The 16,329-nt window shown below is 37.5% G+C and overlaps 5 protein-coding genes across 6 annotated transcripts; 1 reads left to right on the forward strand and 4 right to left on the reverse strand.

Moving 5' to 3' along the window:
- Window positions 1-3,444: 3,444 nt before the first annotated feature.
- On the reverse strand, window positions 3,445-4,845 carry LOC17877363. The gene has a single exon (XM_006279735.2). The coding sequence runs from the start codon at window positions 4,776-4,778 to the stop codon at window positions 3,789-3,791; it is 990 nt and encodes a 329-aa protein (XP_006279797.1). The 5' UTR covers window positions 4,779-4,845; the 3' UTR covers window positions 3,445-3,788.
- Window positions 4,846-4,881: 36 nt separating this feature from the next.
- Window positions 4,882-7,613, reverse strand: LOC17874831 (histone deacetylase 6). Its single transcript, XM_006281427.2, has 6 exons — window positions 7,025-7,613; window positions 6,101-6,541; window positions 5,865-6,007; window positions 5,487-5,577; window positions 5,252-5,382; window positions 4,882-5,154 (listed from the first exon to the last, which is right to left on the reverse strand). Exons 1-6 carry the CDS (start codon window positions 7,562-7,564, stop codon window positions 5,085-5,087), a joined length of 1,416 nt encoding a protein of 471 aa, XP_006281489.2. The 5' UTR covers window positions 7,565-7,613; the 3' UTR covers window positions 4,882-5,084.
- Window positions 7,614-8,093: 480 nt separating this feature from the next.
- Window positions 8,094-11,561, reverse strand: LOC17876435 (DEAD-box ATP-dependent RNA helicase 30). Of its 2 annotated transcripts, XM_006280156.2 has the most exons (10): window positions 11,405-11,561; window positions 10,854-11,320; window positions 10,540-10,719; window positions 10,288-10,449; window positions 10,049-10,203; window positions 9,795-9,887; window positions 9,611-9,696; window positions 9,284-9,510; window positions 8,503-8,736; window positions 8,094-8,411 (listed from the first exon to the last, which is right to left on the reverse strand). In XM_006280156.2, exons 1-10 carry the CDS (start codon window positions 11,458-11,460, stop codon window positions 8,287-8,289), a joined length of 1,785 nt encoding a protein of 594 aa, XP_006280218.1. In that variant the 5' UTR covers window positions 11,461-11,561; the 3' UTR covers window positions 8,094-8,286. The 2 variants fall into 2 exon arrangements, 1 of the variants encoding a protein (XP_006280218.1); XR_002835081.1 differs by lacking the exon at window positions 8,094-8,411 and having other exon boundaries at window positions 8,641-8,736; window positions 8,999-9,510.
- A 781-nt stretch (window positions 11,562-12,342) lies between these two features.
- Window positions 12,343-13,327, forward strand: LOC17876494. The gene is made up of 2 exons (XM_006281087.2): window positions 12,343-12,687; window positions 12,780-13,327. The coding sequence occupies exons 1-2, from the start codon at window positions 12,528-12,530 to the stop codon at window positions 13,199-13,201; spliced, it is 582 nt and encodes a 193-aa protein (XP_006281149.1). The 5' UTR covers window positions 12,343-12,527; the 3' UTR covers window positions 13,202-13,327.
- A 1,059-nt stretch (window positions 13,328-14,386) lies between these two features.
- On the reverse strand, window positions 14,387-16,072 carry LOC17876587 (nucleolin). The gene is made up of 2 exons (XM_006281314.2): window positions 15,894-16,072; window positions 14,387-14,840 (listed from the first exon to the last, which is right to left on the reverse strand). The coding sequence occupies exons 1-2, from the start codon at window positions 16,035-16,037 to the stop codon at window positions 14,685-14,687; spliced, it is 300 nt and encodes a 99-aa protein (XP_006281376.1). The 5' UTR covers window positions 16,038-16,072; the 3' UTR covers window positions 14,387-14,684.
- Between the last annotated feature and the right edge of the window lie 257 nt (window positions 16,073-16,329).

Raw genomic sequence — 16,329 nt, forward strand, 5'->3', positions numbered from 1 at the left:
CGGTGCATACATCTAGGATTTATTTAGATACGTAAATCAAATTAAAGCATATATGTATATAGAGAGTTATATTATATACCTGCCTTTTAGATCTTTATGTTCTTTGAGGATCTTGTATCTTTCTTCCTCTTTCAAGGGCTTTTTTTTTTCTTACCCTTTGAATTTCGCTTCCAAAGTAGATAGAGTAGGCTTATAACTCTTTAAGTCAAAGAGATAGATATATCAGGGTTTTAGCCCTCTCAAAGAAAGGGGAAACCCTAATTTCAAGAAGAATTGAGAAAGATTTGCCTAGAAGCTGAGAATTTAAAGAAACCAAAACAAACAAATAAAAAGGGGGAAAAATAGAGAAAAAATTTAGTGGAGAAGAAGGAGAAAGAGCAAAAGACAAAGTGTAATAATAACAAATGAACAATTAATAAACAGGAAGAGGAGGAGAGGGTATGTCCCTCAAAGAATGACTATGACATTTCATCTCAAGAATAATAGTAATATCATTTCACTGTGCTCACTTTTGTCTCCCATTAGATTAATTTGTTTAACTTTAGCTTTTGTGATTTTTCTTCATGCATTTCATGATAACAATATTCTCTAATTAACAGTCCCAAAATCAACCCTAAGCTAACTAATCAAGCATCATTATATTGTGTATCTATACCTGTCACGCTGATGGCCGGAGACTCAAGAAACCCTAATTAAACATCTCTATCAGTCTCGACTTTAATTGAATATCACAACAAAACCCTGATTTGCAATGAGGATTAAAGGAGCATACTGTTTATAGTAAGAACAGTTTTTGCAGGACAAACTATACAAAACTTAAGCATGTAAACTTGTTATGTTCACCGTATTCGTATAAATGTCGACCAAAAACAAAAAAAAACGCTACATCGAGACAGGAAATCAGTAAAAGTCAAGCGATTTCATGTGAGCTCAAGTCATGTTTAAATAGGTTTTGTAAAATCATAACTTTTGTAATGGAAAAAAAAACTATATATGAGGGGGTCCAAAGATTTTTGAAGCTATAGCTAGGGTTAGTATCATACCAACAGTTACTTGTGTTAGAGTATATATTATTGGAAGTGACAGCCGATTGAGACATTCTGTAATAGTGTCTTCTTCTTACTTAGTTTCGATCGCACCAATTTTTAATTAATACAAAAAATTTCTAGCCAGAACTTAAATTATATATTATCAGAATCGACTACCGATTTTTATGTATCTGCCGTCAATAGATCCTTAGTCTACCGTAGAACTTCAAATGGTTCGACTCAAATATATATTACTAATGTTTAATTTTCTTAATATAGGCTAGTACTAGTTGAGTGACAAAAAAAAGGCTAATAGTTAGAAACTCTCTTAGAACGCTGTCAACTTTGAAGAGAAAAATTAGAGTGCAAAATAGTTTGTTGTGGTACAGTGGTAGTATTAACCTTTGGAATGCTTTCAAGATCCCTTAGAATATTATGTTTTGGTCCAAGTTATGATGGTGGTTAGTGGTGGGAATTTAGTGATTTACTAAAGTGAAGCATCTAGTCTTTTATCACCAAAGTAATATCTTCATATTTAAAACAAAACATTAATATCGGGATTAGGGTTCGGAAATAGAGGTCCTATTTTTTTCTAAAAAAGGAAACTAGTCACGTATACGTACTTGGCAAGTATATATAGTTCCTCTCTCATATAACAAAAACTTGGCTGATTATTCAAAACGTTTTCAATGTAAACAGTGTTACTGATTTGGGCATTCTGATAGCTAAACATCGATTAATTTTGAAGTACCAATGATGTGGTGGATTTGCTATTTGATCCCAACATGAATCTTGATATAAGATCCGCATAAAGTAAAGTTTTTGAATCATTATTGCTATATATCTCGAGACATTAAACAAAACAAATAATTTTACCATCAAAAGATTGAAGTAATGAAGCGATTAGAGTGGGTATTGATCTATGTATAGCCCCTTCAAATATATGTATAAAGAGGTTGCATATAAAAATGATGATACAATGGAGAGAGGTGCATGTGTGGGGGTATGAAGTGTTATAAAGGGTTTGCAGAGTGAGTGAGAGAGAGCATAGGGGTCCTCCTCACACATATGATCTACTAAAACTAGACTAGTACTACTTTGTCCCTCGCATTTTATTTTTCTTCTTGTATTTTAATTGAAAAATCCCTGTGACTCTCGATCTCGAAGAATCTCTAGAAACCACATTTCATATATATGGTCTCACTTGAAACAACACACACACACACACACATATAAGAGATAATGTTTAAATTAATCAAATCTGCATGTGCTGACTATATATGAGAAAGAGGTCAATGATGCAACTTGGAGGAATAGTTTTGTGAATATATCCTTTTGTTTTTTTCTTTGTTTTTATATATGCAGAATCGAATATGAAACACACATATCAAAGAGAAAAATCATTCCACCAAAATTCAAAATTTATGTGATATCATATATATAGGGTAAGTTACAAAACCTTACTATTTTCTATTTTGCTTATATGGACGTTTATTAATGCTCCCAAAATGAGTAAATTAAAGAGAAATGGATAGAGATTTTATTCTCTATCATCGGGATTGCTTATTGCTGCAGTAACCACGTGTTGAGTCAAACAAAGTCAACCTCCCTCTTCACAGTAATTTATAAGTATATATAAATCTCATTTACTATGCATATGATCCATGAGAAATAATGTCGTATTTATGCTGCAAGTGCTATTTTCATAGCCTACCCAATTTATTATTTCATTTCCTAATAATAGTTTGCCCACTCTTGCCCTATCAAGTATTATAAGAGTGATAGATCAAATAGGCTTGGAATGTAGAGAGATTTGAATATTTTTTATTCATTCACTTCAGCCTTATATAATATCAGTTTTATTTTTTTTATTGAAAAGATGACTAGAAAATAAACCCTACTGTGCTTATTAACACTAGTGACACTTTGCAACTAATTGGAATTTGTATCCTATGAGAAAAAGCCTACGGTAATCAAGATGCATGCGTATGATTTTAATATCTCATAATTATTGTAATTATATATATTTTATTCGCATGTTTAATGGTGTTATGTAGGGAAAAAAGTTTATATCTTCCATATGTATAAAAATATTGATCAAGAACTTGCACTTAAGATGCATCTCTTCCATGTATTCTAAAGTTTGAGATTTTCATTGTTTGCATGTGCGTTTAGTATATAATGATTCCGTATTTCCATTGATCAATACGTTAACCATCTTAATGAGGACAAATAAGTGTAAACACAACTGATATCGGGGTGTATTTGTTTTTTTTTTTGGCATTTACATGTATTGCGTTCGAAATCTCAAAATGATGATGTCGAAGAAATAATGTGACTGTAATGCGTTTGTCTTGTGATAAAGCTTCGTGACTTTTTTATTTACTATCTATATCTTCTCCTTCGGACTATAAACTGCAAAAGCTTCATATTTTGGATTTTGAATAAACAGAGTGATACAAGGATCTTTGTTGAATTTAGCTTCCAACCAGAACAAATCATGCTTAACAGTAATGAGTAAATCTCAATCCCCGTGAAGGAATAGACAGCCTCGAAGATGATTCATCAACAAAAAAGACACAAAATGGACAAGCCAATACTTTTGTACACTTATAACACTATGTGAGACAGAACAAGTTTTGTGTATTAGCTAATCAAGTTTCATCATAGCTTCGCATTCACCATAACGAGATTCCAAAGACATTGCAGCAGCATCCGTCACAAAACCTAAACTAGTTATCAATCAATATTCATCTAAGGCTAATGTCTCGAGCTGTGTTCTCTATAAGGTACCCACATATCAACGTAACTTCTCAGTTCACTACGCGGTAATCTCTTCTTCCATGCGTCTAGATCCGGTAAATCGCCCGTTAAAGCCACAGAACTATCATTCCCATTGCCAAGCGTTAGAACAAAGAGCTTATCTCCAAAAACATGACTCATCGCTTTCAACGTTTCTTCCATAACCAAACCTCCATCTCTCTCTGAATCCTCAGCTTCCACACAATTTCCTCCAACATTCACCATAATCCTCCCTCTCTTCCTCAACCTACTTTTCAAATCCTCCCACACTTTAGGATCTTGGAGCTCTTTGATCACACTCCCTTTACTAAACAAATCAACTAAAATACCTGAAAACCCTGTTTTCAAACTAGCATTCAAAGCATCCCCAATGTTGATAAAAATCCTATCTTTATGTTCCCTTTCGAGCTTGGAGATGCCAAAGAACTCTCTACCAACGTCAATCACAGAAGGGTCAAGTTCCCATCCATGGACGGTGAAGTCAGGAGGGTAAAGCTCGAGAATCAATCGAGCTGTTGAACCAGCTCCGAATCCGAGAATACCAATGGGTCCTGGAGGTATAATCGGAGGCAGAGTAGCGAAAACGTCGAAGTAACTATCGGTTAAGGTCTTAAGAAGGAAAGAGATGCTGTGGATGTTACCCGGATTGTCGAGGAGGAGGAGACGCGAACCGGCGAGTGGGTGATTGGTCTTTCGTGAAACTTCGATGACTCTGATGAAGTTATGCCGTGATTTGAATTTCGCGAGGGTTTTGACGTCGTCGGCTGGGACACCGTCGTCGTCGTGGGAAGTTTTGCTCCGGTGAGAGCTGGTGCGGATAAAGATTGGGTTTTGCGGTGGTTTTGGGCGGAGAATGAGAGTTGAAGGAGGAGAAGTGAGGCTTAGGAATTGACGAGTAATGTGAAGTGGTGGTCGGAGGTATTGGAGAGAAATAAGCTCCTTGGCCATGGCTCTTCTTAATTATGATTGGGGTCAGTTTCCCGATTTTTCGATGATGATGATTTCAGACTTCAGTCGTTTTATTTTTTTGAGTTTATCGAAAAGCTAAAAAAAAAAAAGTTCCTTGCATTTTTCACATCTTCTGATTTTCTAACTTTAGGCCAAAATGCTTGTCATTGTTCTACAAATGCAACGTTTTCACAGTACTCAAAAAGGGTGCTGAAAAAACATCAAAAAATCATTCCCCTAACTTGTTGTCTTAAATCTCCCGACGTTACCATATGCATTAGACACACCACCCCCATCAAAGCTGGTTTAAGACGATGGAGGATTCACTTCTGGCTCTGGGTTGTCGTCTTCCATTTCATCTTCACCTGTAGAGTCCCTGGAGATTCAAGAGATATCAGTTAAATTCTGAATCACTTGTTAAGAAGTTAGACAATGAGAGTAGATTGGAGTAGAATGAAGCATTTCTTTTTTACCTGTCCATAGTTCGGCCATCAAGACCTGAGAAACCATGTAGAGGTTTATCATCATCGTCACTGTCTGAATCATAAGCTGCAGTCCCACTCCAGATGCGAGGCTTTGGTCTTGTCTCCATATCTTCTTCCGACTAAAGATTTCATTCAGATAATGAATCTTGAGTCAGTCCCAATAGGACAGGACGAAACTAAAACAGCAAAGTGAGATACACAGCAACAGCTTATTGAAAATTACCTCTTCCAAAACTCGATTGACTGGTGGTGTATGCTGAAACTGCACACTAGGTGCGTGCATTAGTCCCGAAAGTTGTTCCAGCAATGTGTTCCTGAAATTTCAATAACTAATTTCTCTGAGTTCAAATTCTTTCATCAACAAAGCTTAAAGGAGATCCAACCGTTAAAAGCTATGAACATGTGAAGCTTTTGTGAACCAGTGTAACTGGCTAAAAAATAAAATCATAAGTTACATAACAATTTTCAGTTTGAGGCGCATCACTAGCATCTTAAAAATCTTGGGTATAATAATTTAACAAAACAAGAAAAGCATGGAATGGAAGAAGTTCACTGGCAGCTAAAGTAAAATGATCATAAAAGGGGAAGTAGGAGATATTACCTTATTTTCTCCATATCTTTTGGTGTGTTTAAATTCTCCATTGGACCTGGGTCGACATGAAGCGTATAATCTGGGCCGAAATACTCAAAATACTCATTGTATGGGAGGTTGTTGTCGGGCTCTACTCCAACTGCCACTGCAGTCTGCGACGAGAGAACAGAAACAAAACTTTCAAAAACAAAAACTTAATAAATTATCAAAAAAACATCGAAGAATCGCAAAATAGATGAATAGACCTCATAACACCAGCAACGGGCAACATTTCGAATAGTATACCCTCCACCACCCAAGACCATGAGAGGAACATTGTAAGATCTTAAGAACCGGAGGCAATCGGCATGTCCCTTGACTGATAAGTTGAAGCAACCCAACCGATCACCGCTTAAGGAGTCAGCCCCACACTGAAGAACAACTGCTTCTGGCTGATACACCTCCATAACCTTCTGGATAAGAGGTCTAAACAAGCTGCGGAAACTTTCATCGTCCATACCATCGTTTAATGGAACATTAAGAGCGTAGTATTTCCCATTCTCTGCGCCAACGTCTCTTATGTGACCAGTTCCTGGGAAAAAGTCCCCAAACTTGTGAAAAGAAACAGTCATAACTCTATCAGTGGTGTAAAACGCTTCTTCTACTCCATCTCCATGGTGGACATCGATATCTATGTAGAGAACCCGCTGCAAACAAAAATTGATAAAAGCAGTAAGATGTAAGCAAAGGAAACATTGTTGCATGCTCAACATTATGAAATGATTCTATCAAAATACAATAACAAAGCAACGGAATCGAATTAACGAACTTAAGAATCAGATGATGGAAAACAAAAGAGGCTATGTATCTGACCAATTGCCAAACAACCCAACACCCTTTTGCATTGAAACACTGAACGGATTTAACTCTCAATGACTTTATCAGAATTTCAAATAAACAGCACAGATTATATAAGTTACAACTGTGAAACACCTAATGCAATATCATTTAGGAACTTGGAAGAATCAAAGCTTCATTCGATAATAATTACAGAAAGCTTCTAGGTTTCAGGTAAATTATGATAAACCACTCAATATGATAAGCCTAAACCCTACAATTACCAGAAAACAACAACAAGTTCTCTACCAACAGCTAAAGAGAAGAGATAATAACAAGGAATCGAGCATTACCCTAAACATCTTGAGCAGCTCCAGAATCCCTAGCACGATGTCATTTACATAGCAAAACCCAGAGGCCTCGCTTTTCTTAGCATGGTGAAGCCCACCGCCCCAATTGATAGCGATATCAGCGTCCTGCCTGTTCAATTTGACGGCGGCGCCAATGGAACCCCCGGCCGAAGCACGGCAAAAATCAAAAAGTCCGTCGAAGACAGGACAATCCTCGCCGACATTGAATCGCCTAAGGTTTCGTGCAGAGGAAGGATCGCCCATAGATTCAGGCGAAACGGAAGCGAGAAAATCAACATACTCGGGAGAATGAAACCGGCCAATATCGGAGGCGTCGGCGAGGTTAGGGCGGCTGATTTCTAAACGACGGTGGAGTTGATAGTGGACGATTAGGCTATGAGCCATACGGATCCGGTGAGGTTTCATCGGATGGCCTTGACCGTAGTAGTAGTCTCCGATCGTGGGCTCATAGAAGTAACTAACTCGCCGCTTACGACCGTCGGGTCCCGACGGCAAGGAGATGCCGCTTTCGTCTGCCTCCATATTCGTTCCTCTCTCTCTCACTTTTTCACTCAGAGTCTCTATTCCCAAGTTTTGCTCCGAGCAAAATTTGTGTGTAATGGTCTAACTACGCCTGAGAGCTGCTTATATACACACACATTAATATTTTATTTACATTATAGGATATAGGATCCATCATTCCATCTTAATTTTTTTTTAATAATTACTGAATTTAAATCCGATGCATTGGCTGCCAAAAAAATATAAAACAATCTAGTAATGTATATGATTCATATTCAATTCCTATTCTAGCTTTTTTTTTTTTTAAATTTGCCTTTTGTAATGGGGCTAGCGGTAGACATTGTTTGAATACATGTTAAGGGAGGTTTTAGATAAATTACACATAATTTGGGTTAAATATACATATTTTACCTTCTGTAATTATCATTGGATGTTAAATTACATGAATCTCCCAAACTAATCCACAAACTATTTAAAGAAGTTTCTATAGAATATTACGGTTGACTAAGGAGAGACTGTAGAATGTACAGTATTAGGAGGATTAAGAAAATGGCAAATACGTTGAGAATTGAAATAATATATCATGAACAGAGAAGAAGCGAAATCAGGTAATAATTAAAATAGTAGAAGTTTGTTCTCTGCGAGAGATTGTAGAGAACTTCAACTCGAAAACAAACACTGATCATCAAGTATCATCATAATTAAGCTTATCTAAGAACAAACCAGAGAATCAAAAATGTTCTCTACCAAGTCCTCTTTCCACCGTGAGGTACAAAGTTTGACGTTGATCTTGACCGTTTATCTCCAAACCCACCACCTCCACCTCGTCCTCCTCCTCGTGACCGGAAGTTTCGTCCACCACCAGAACCTGAACAAGTCAACAAAATTGAATCAGATTGTCAAATCAAATAAGCAGAGATTGGTTAAACTCAGATGAAAGGAGATAAATGAGTTTTCACCTCCGTAGCCAGAACCAGATGATCGGACTAGTGCCGAGAGAGTAGGAGGGACAGCTTGACCAGCTTCTTGAAGTATCTTGATAAGCTCTCTTGCAAACTTAGCATTGTCGTGCGTAAAAAATGTAAAGGCCATTCCTTTCGCTCCTGCACGCCCTGTTCGACCAATCCTATGGATGTAATCCTCCAAGGTGTTTGGGAAATCATAGTTAACCACACACTTTATGTCCTTCACATCTGCAAAAGAAAGAAGAAACACACAGTTGAGACTAGAGAAAAGTAAATCATAGACTGATATGAAATGCGGTTTACAAAAAAAAAAAGAAAAAGACTGATATGAAATGCAGGAAAAAGAAAAGTGAATTATTTGTGTAAATGAGTTTGGTATTTTAATTTTTAAAGCCTACGAGAATGAACAAACCCCCTTATCCCTACATCTGCAGATCTGAAAAGATCAAGAAACTAAGAGCAACACATTTTTCCAAGTAAATGTGCCCACCTTAACTTGCAGGGATAAGGAGTGTGTGTGACGTCTTTATAACACTATCTATGCAAGCGGGTGTCAGTCGCCCAGGCTGCTCAAAAACCAATCAGCTCCATGCCTGGGAGCTGGATGCGGGAAACTGTAGAAAGCGGCAGCTAGGCGACTATCTATGTGCCTTTTTTTAGCACCAGAGGAAACTGTGGAAAGCGGCAGCCAGGGACTTTTTTATTTATCATTAACCCCAAGAAAACGAAATGGTCTAACTCTAAGCCTCTCCTATTGTATCACAGTTAATCCTACCAAGTCCCCTCGCTGCTACATCAGTGGCAGTCATTATCGGGCTTCGTCCACTTTTAAATTCTGCCAAAACTCGGTCTCTTTCCGATTGGTTCTTGTCACCATGTATGGCAAGAGCTGGCCATCCGTCCATTCTTAATTGTCTAGTCACTTGATCACACCCTCTCTTTGTCTCCACAAATATTAGGATCTTACTCCCATCCATTAACTGTTTAAGCAGTGCAAGGAGCCTATCAAAGAGAAGATGCATAAGCACAAAATCATAACAGGAAGGCAAAGATAGATTTATCTATATTATCATTTCTCTGTAGTAACAGAAAAGTTAAGAACCTGTTGTATTTCTCTGGTGTCGGTACAATCTCAATTACTTGGTTGATAGACTGGTTAGCTTTTAGATCCGTTGATCCAATAATGGCCTACGAAATACAAATGTTTTCAGTACATAAACATCCACTACTTTATTCAACGACAGTATACTCAATCCTAATTAAATTAAACAGAATGTTAAGTAAACCTTATATGGATCTCGTAAAAACTGCCTGGCAAGAGATTCAACTTCTCGTGGCCACGTTGCACTCCAAAGAAGTGTCTGTCTATCAGGTCGGATCTATGAACATGAAGGTACAATTTCAACAAAAGCTGCACTGGTTCTTATCAAACAACAGAACCATAAATTGAATAGAGAAGATCGAGTGACTTAATATCGTTGGTCGACCACCTTTTTCTTAATTACACTACATGATAGGTTTGGAGGAAGTACAAGTATACCTGAGATACAATCTTTCGAATTTGGGGTTCAAACCCCATGTCCAACATTCTGTCCGCCTCATCAAGCACAAGGTAAGTCACTCTCCTCAAATTTGTGTGTTGGCACTCCAGCATATCGATCAAACGACCAGGTGTAGCAATTACAATCTCAACACCTGACAAGAAGAATCATAAAGTTTAAGGTTCCATCCAAGAACCAGACATAAAAATGCTACAATATTGAAATGAAAATAAGATACCTCTTCTAAGATCGCGAATCTGAGGTCCTTTAGGAGCACCACCATAGATACAAGTACTTCTAACACCAGACCGCAACCCGAATTTCCTTGATTCCTCTTGAATCTGAACAGCTAATTCTCTCGTTGGTGCTAATATCAACACTATGGGTCCATCATCTTGACCTATAAACACAGCAAGGATATACATAAGTAAACATGTGCCCTGAAAAAAAGAAAAAATTGGATTCTACTGATAAGAGTTATAGTACTCACCCAATCGAGGTTGGGCACTTACGTGAACCAACGCTGGTAACAAGTAAGCCAATGTCTTACCAGAGCCAGTCTCAGCAATACCAATCAAATCCCTACCCTTTAAAGCCATAGGCCATCCCTGAGCTTGTATAGGTGTTGGCTCAGTAAATCCCAGTTTAGCAATTGCTTCGAGAATATTATCTACCAGAAAAATGAACAAATTAGACCAAGAACACAAAATTGAAGTAAAAAAAAATTAGCAAAATACCAACAACTTAAGAACAACTCAAATTACATCTCCGACTAAAAACACTAAGGCCAAATCAATCAAATACCTGGAAAATTAGCATCCTGGAACACCTTAATCGGCTTGGGAACATCACGACCTTCAACAGATATATCCCTCTCGGTTCTGTACATGGCAACATCCTGCTCCGTCATGGCCTGCACAGAGGGACTCTCAACGTAGAAATTCTTCTCGAAATGTACTAGATTCCCAAAATTCTGCTTCGGAAGAGAAACGCTATCTAGCTCTCTTTTACTCGATCCACCGCGTCCTCCTCCTCCCCAATTCCCTCCGCCGCTTCTATCCCCGTATTGACCGTACCCACCTCTTCCGCCACCGCGACCAACAGAGAAACCACTTGTGGGCGGGTGGAAAGATGGGTACCGATTATTGTACCCGGAATTGTCACCCGCCATTACAGGAGACGGCCCATATCCTCCTCCACCACCACCACTGTACCGTGGGTTGTATGGTGCGGCAGAAGGATCCATTGGCTGAGACGGACCAACTGGGGCGCTAGAGTAACACAGATACGATAAGAGTTAACAGATCGAAGGAAACCAAAACGAAGAAATTGGTCGATTGATTGATTTCACTTACCCAGAGCGTTGGCGATATGAATTGGGATCAGCAAATCTACGATCATAGGAGCCCATCGTGACTTAAGATTGCTAGTGTTCTTTCTCGCGTAACCTTAAGAATCGAATTGAGTTCAGGAAGACGACGAAAACCGCAAAAAGAACAAAACAAAACAAAAGCTCAGATATTTTATGATTCGTTTTTGGACAGTATTATTCCCAAATTAGTAACCCTAATTTACTTTTTCTTCTTTTTATGTGCCAATTAGTATTTCCTTTTATTTTGTGGCAATCAAAATATGGGCCATGAGTAACCCACTTAATGGGCTCAATTGGACCAAACAATCACTTTTTGGGACGGTTGTTGAGATTACCAGTTGTTGAAGAATGAAGAAGATTGAGGGAGTCTATAAACTAAAATATTTGCATACAGTTGGAGAATCAAATTATGGGAAATTTTAAAAGCTATGTTGGGATATTTTCAGACTTACCATCTATATCAATCCATACATATGTTTTTTGGAATATACCATTTATGCTACTCTTTTTTTTCTTACAATTGAAACAAGTAATATCTTTGACTTGACCCTTAATTTTTCTAAATTTACCATGGGACAATATTACATGGCCGGTAATGTATTACTTAACTTGAATAATTGACTAATATCAATATATATTCGTATCATAAAAACATTATTAACATCGGGAAGAGACAACACCACTAAGAAGATGTTACGAATCAAACAGCATTCAATATTTGATTATTTTCTATGTCACTGGTTAAATAGTAGTCTGACTATGATCAATATAGAAGTCAGTTTGTCTATAACGACGAGCCACTTTGAAGAAAAAAAAAAAAGGGAATCAATAAAAGAAAAGAATATTCCGTTATAGGAATAACAGAATTGGTCCAAAATGCCCCATACCAAAGGTCCAACCGAATTTTCCATTTCCCCATACGCGGAAGGATCCACACCGTGACGTCACTCCCTCCCTATAAAACCCATTCATCTGCAACCTTTCTTCTCGGTTTAAGCCACCAAACAACCAAAAACAAAACACTCAAAAACTTCCCTCTTCTCTCCCAAATCCTCAAAAACAAAATACAAAAATAAAATAAAAACCCTCACACAGAGAAACAAACAATGGTGGCCGTTGATTATAACGAGAAGAACAGTGGAAGTAATCTCAAGTTTCTTTGCAGTTACGGTGGTAGAATCCTCCCTCGTTCCACAGACGGCAAGCTCCGTTACGTCGGAGGTCACACGCGAGTCCTCTCCGTCGATCGTTCTATCTCTTTCTCAGGTTCACTCTCCACTTCATTTTTCGTTGTATTCAAAATCGATTCAACTTCCCGATTTTGGCCGAATCTGATAATTTTGTTTCTGTTTCTCCAGAGCTGATGAAGAAACTGTTTGAATTCTGTGGATACGCCGTTGATCTAAGATGTCAACTACCAAACGGAGACCTCGAGACTCTAATCTCCGTCAAGTCAGAAGAAGAACTATCGAACATCGTCGAAGAGTACGACCGCCTCACCGGAGCTAAAATCCGAGCCGTTCTATCTTCTCCGAGATCTTCGCATAAACGCGAATCGTCGCCGTCGTCTTCAAGCGGAGATCAATCACCGAAATCGCCCTTCTCAGTCACGCCTTCACCGCCGAACTCACCGTCGCCGGCGTACGGAAGATATCTACAATCTCGGTATAGTTTACATCCCACGGATCTTGTTCCTAGGAGATTCAATCATAGGTCGGAAGAGTCTCATTGCTGCTATGCGTGTCGTGTACACAAAGACTCCAGGCTCATCTGGCATTGAAGGAGATTGGAAAATATAAAATCGAATATACGCCACAGATACGAATACTACGATGATGATGACGAAGAAGCCAAAAAAACAAAATCTAAGATAGAAAGAAAAAAATAACTTGGGATTTAAAATAGGTTGTTTGAATTTTTTACGATGTGTTGGTTTTTTTGTGAAGAGAAGAATTTCAAAAAAAAAAACAAAATCCTAAACAATTTACGGCCGGAGACGTAACCGCCGGGGATAATTAATTTAGACGGAGGATATCCCGGAACGTTAGTGGCCGTTACTAACCGGTAGAGTCGCCGTAACGACGTGTTTGCACGTACGACGTTGTGTTTTTTGTTATACGTTGATACGTGGCGAAGACTGAGAGATTCCGTCTCGTGTCAATGTCAGAGATGTGAATACGTGTGTAAACCGGTGGATTAGTTACTTCCACACGTGTCATCCTTTCACACGAAACGAGGTTCTTTTTTCTTGTCCTTGTTTGATAAGTAATAAATTTAATTTTGTTAACAACATTTGCTTTTTCTTTTTTTGCTTGTCTCACCAGGATTAGAGAAGGACATGACATGAGATTACTCACACGGAGTTGCTTTGTTTAAATTTTATTCCATCCATATTTTACCATCCCACTTGAGAAAAAAAAAAGGAAATGGAAAAATAAGGACCATCAAATATATTGAAAATACGAAATTGTTAGTCGGCGTAATTTAGTTGACTACCAAAATTTGCGCAACTAGTGAATGGGACAGACTTAGGAAGACTAAAGAATGAGGAAGTTGGTGAGCAACTTGTCCCCATTCTTCATTAATTTTATAACTTTGGAACTCCACAAAAAAAATAAAATATTTAGAAGTTGTTCAATGATTATAAAATAAATCACTTTTGGAGTAGTAGTACCACATAATTTCTGTTTTCTAATATTACAAAATAAAAAATTTGTTGAATACTCGACCAGCAGACACAGTACACAAAATTTGGGATATTTTTCAACATTTTCAATTTATAGTCAAATAAGAAATTCATTTGTTATAGTTCATACACATCACAAACTAAACATTTTCTTGTTTTTTCTTCTTATTTTGCCAAAGCAAAGCAATGCAATTCTTTTTTCATTTTACACTCAAGAGATGTCTTTCACTAAAATAATAAATTTTAATAGTCAACCTAAAATTTGGAAAAAAGTCGTCATCACTACAATAGTCATTCCATCTATAAAACATAAAATTCAATGTACACAACAAAAACATTCAACATCTTTAGCCTCCTTAAATGTACAAATTTAAGACCATGAGTCTGTGAACTACGAATCACTATCCACCGATCCACGACTGATGTAATGACCAAGAGTGATTGGAAGAAAAAAACAAAAGAAAAGAAATGGATTGCAAAGTCAGAATAACAGTGGTTTTTGGTACAAGAAGGTTTTTTAGATACGTATCCCAAAATTCCATCAGTAAACCTTGTGTGTTTTCCAGCATCAAGATATTTATCCGGTTTCTTGCTCAAACTCTTCACCATCTGATTCCTCTGCATTGTCTGCATCATCATCCTCTGCTTCATTATCTTCCTCTTCTTGGTGGTTGTCAACGACTGGCTTTCCAATTACAGGTAAAGCAGGACTCATCTTTCTGATCTCATTGCACTGCACCAAACCGAGACATTTAATTAACTAAACCTTATTCATCAGAACAACAATGATATTGAAAATTAGTCCCACTGATCTCTCTCCTTTTTAAGCTCCGACCTCTACAATCACACAACCTAAAATATGTATGAAGCACAAACAATTAAAGGCAACACCAAAACATCAACATGACAAGGAGACAAGAGGTGAGGTTACTCTTCCAGTAAAAAGTGTTTGAGAAACAGAATCTTGCTAAAGTTCACAATAACTGATTCCAAATCCATAATTGAAACATTGGATTGTCCTATTTGCATCTTTCATTTTTCTTTGTTTATGATTCAGGAAAACGGAACTAGATTTGAAACACTGAAAAATGGTATTCAACGTACTGATAGACTCAAGATCTTCATTTCCGTACTAAGTCTAGGAACCATAAATCTCCATCATAAACTTCAAAATCATCGACAGATCTTCTCATCTACTTTACATTTCTACGGATCAAAAGCTATAAAGATGATAGTCAAATGAAAAAAAGCCTGTATCCATTACACTAGAAACACAACTCAGCATTGGAATCATAAACCTTTTTAAGTAACTTAAACTCGACGATGGCACTGGAAAGAATATGTTCCAAAGAAGAAAGATTCAGAAACTGTAATTCATCAGTTAGAGCAGTATCATGTGTCAATGTGAATTACAGAAAACGATCTGCCTTAAAAACAAACTCATCACAAAGGATCGAATAAAAATTGATCATTTCATCATTAAATTAAGTAGAAATCACTGGTAATCTCTAAACCAATCAATAAATCTCACTCAATAAGCCATTACAAGAAAAAAATAACCTCGTTCCAAAACCCAGAAGTTATATAAATCAGGAGTCAGGACTCACACTCTAAATCAGCTCGAGTTACATGAAATTTAACCCTACCAATCAGATCTCACACTCTAAATCAGCTAGAATTACATGAAATTGGCTAATTTTGCTTCAGTGACACTCAAAAACCGGAAAAAATGCATATCAGCAGATTCCGAAAGAGAAGGAAGACGGGAGGTAAAAAAAGAAGATACCTTTTCTTCGAACTCAGCTTCTTCCATGGCCAGAAGGAGCTCTTCGTTCTGCGGTTGAGGCCACTGTAACGGAAGCAAATAAGATGCCGGAATCGTCTTCGTCGACGACGGGAACTGACTCATCAACGTCGGAAACTGTAACATTCTTCTCTCCTTTTTTTGTTTTTTTTTTTGTTCTCGTCAGAAAAAAATATATAATAGACAAGGTTTTTGTCAAAACACTGTGTTCTATTACTGGGCTTTTGATTTGTGTTTAGCCCATTAATTAATATTGGGTAAGATAAATCTACCCTTCTTTTAATGTTCTCGAGGCTTTACAATTTTATTGGACGATAAAGTTTTACTCGATACAGATAACAAAACGAAACTTCTTCTTCCATGGCAAGAAGAATCTCCTCTTTCTCCGTGACGCATCGTAATCGAAAAAAAACAGTGA

Source organism: Capsella rubella, unplaced genomic scaffold, assembly GCF_000375325.1.
Source record: "Capsella rubella cultivar Monte Gargano unplaced genomic scaffold, Caprub1_0 scaffold_8, whole genome shotgun sequence".
Taxonomy (NCBI): domain Eukaryota; kingdom Viridiplantae; phylum Streptophyta; class Magnoliopsida; order Brassicales; family Brassicaceae; genus Capsella; species Capsella rubella.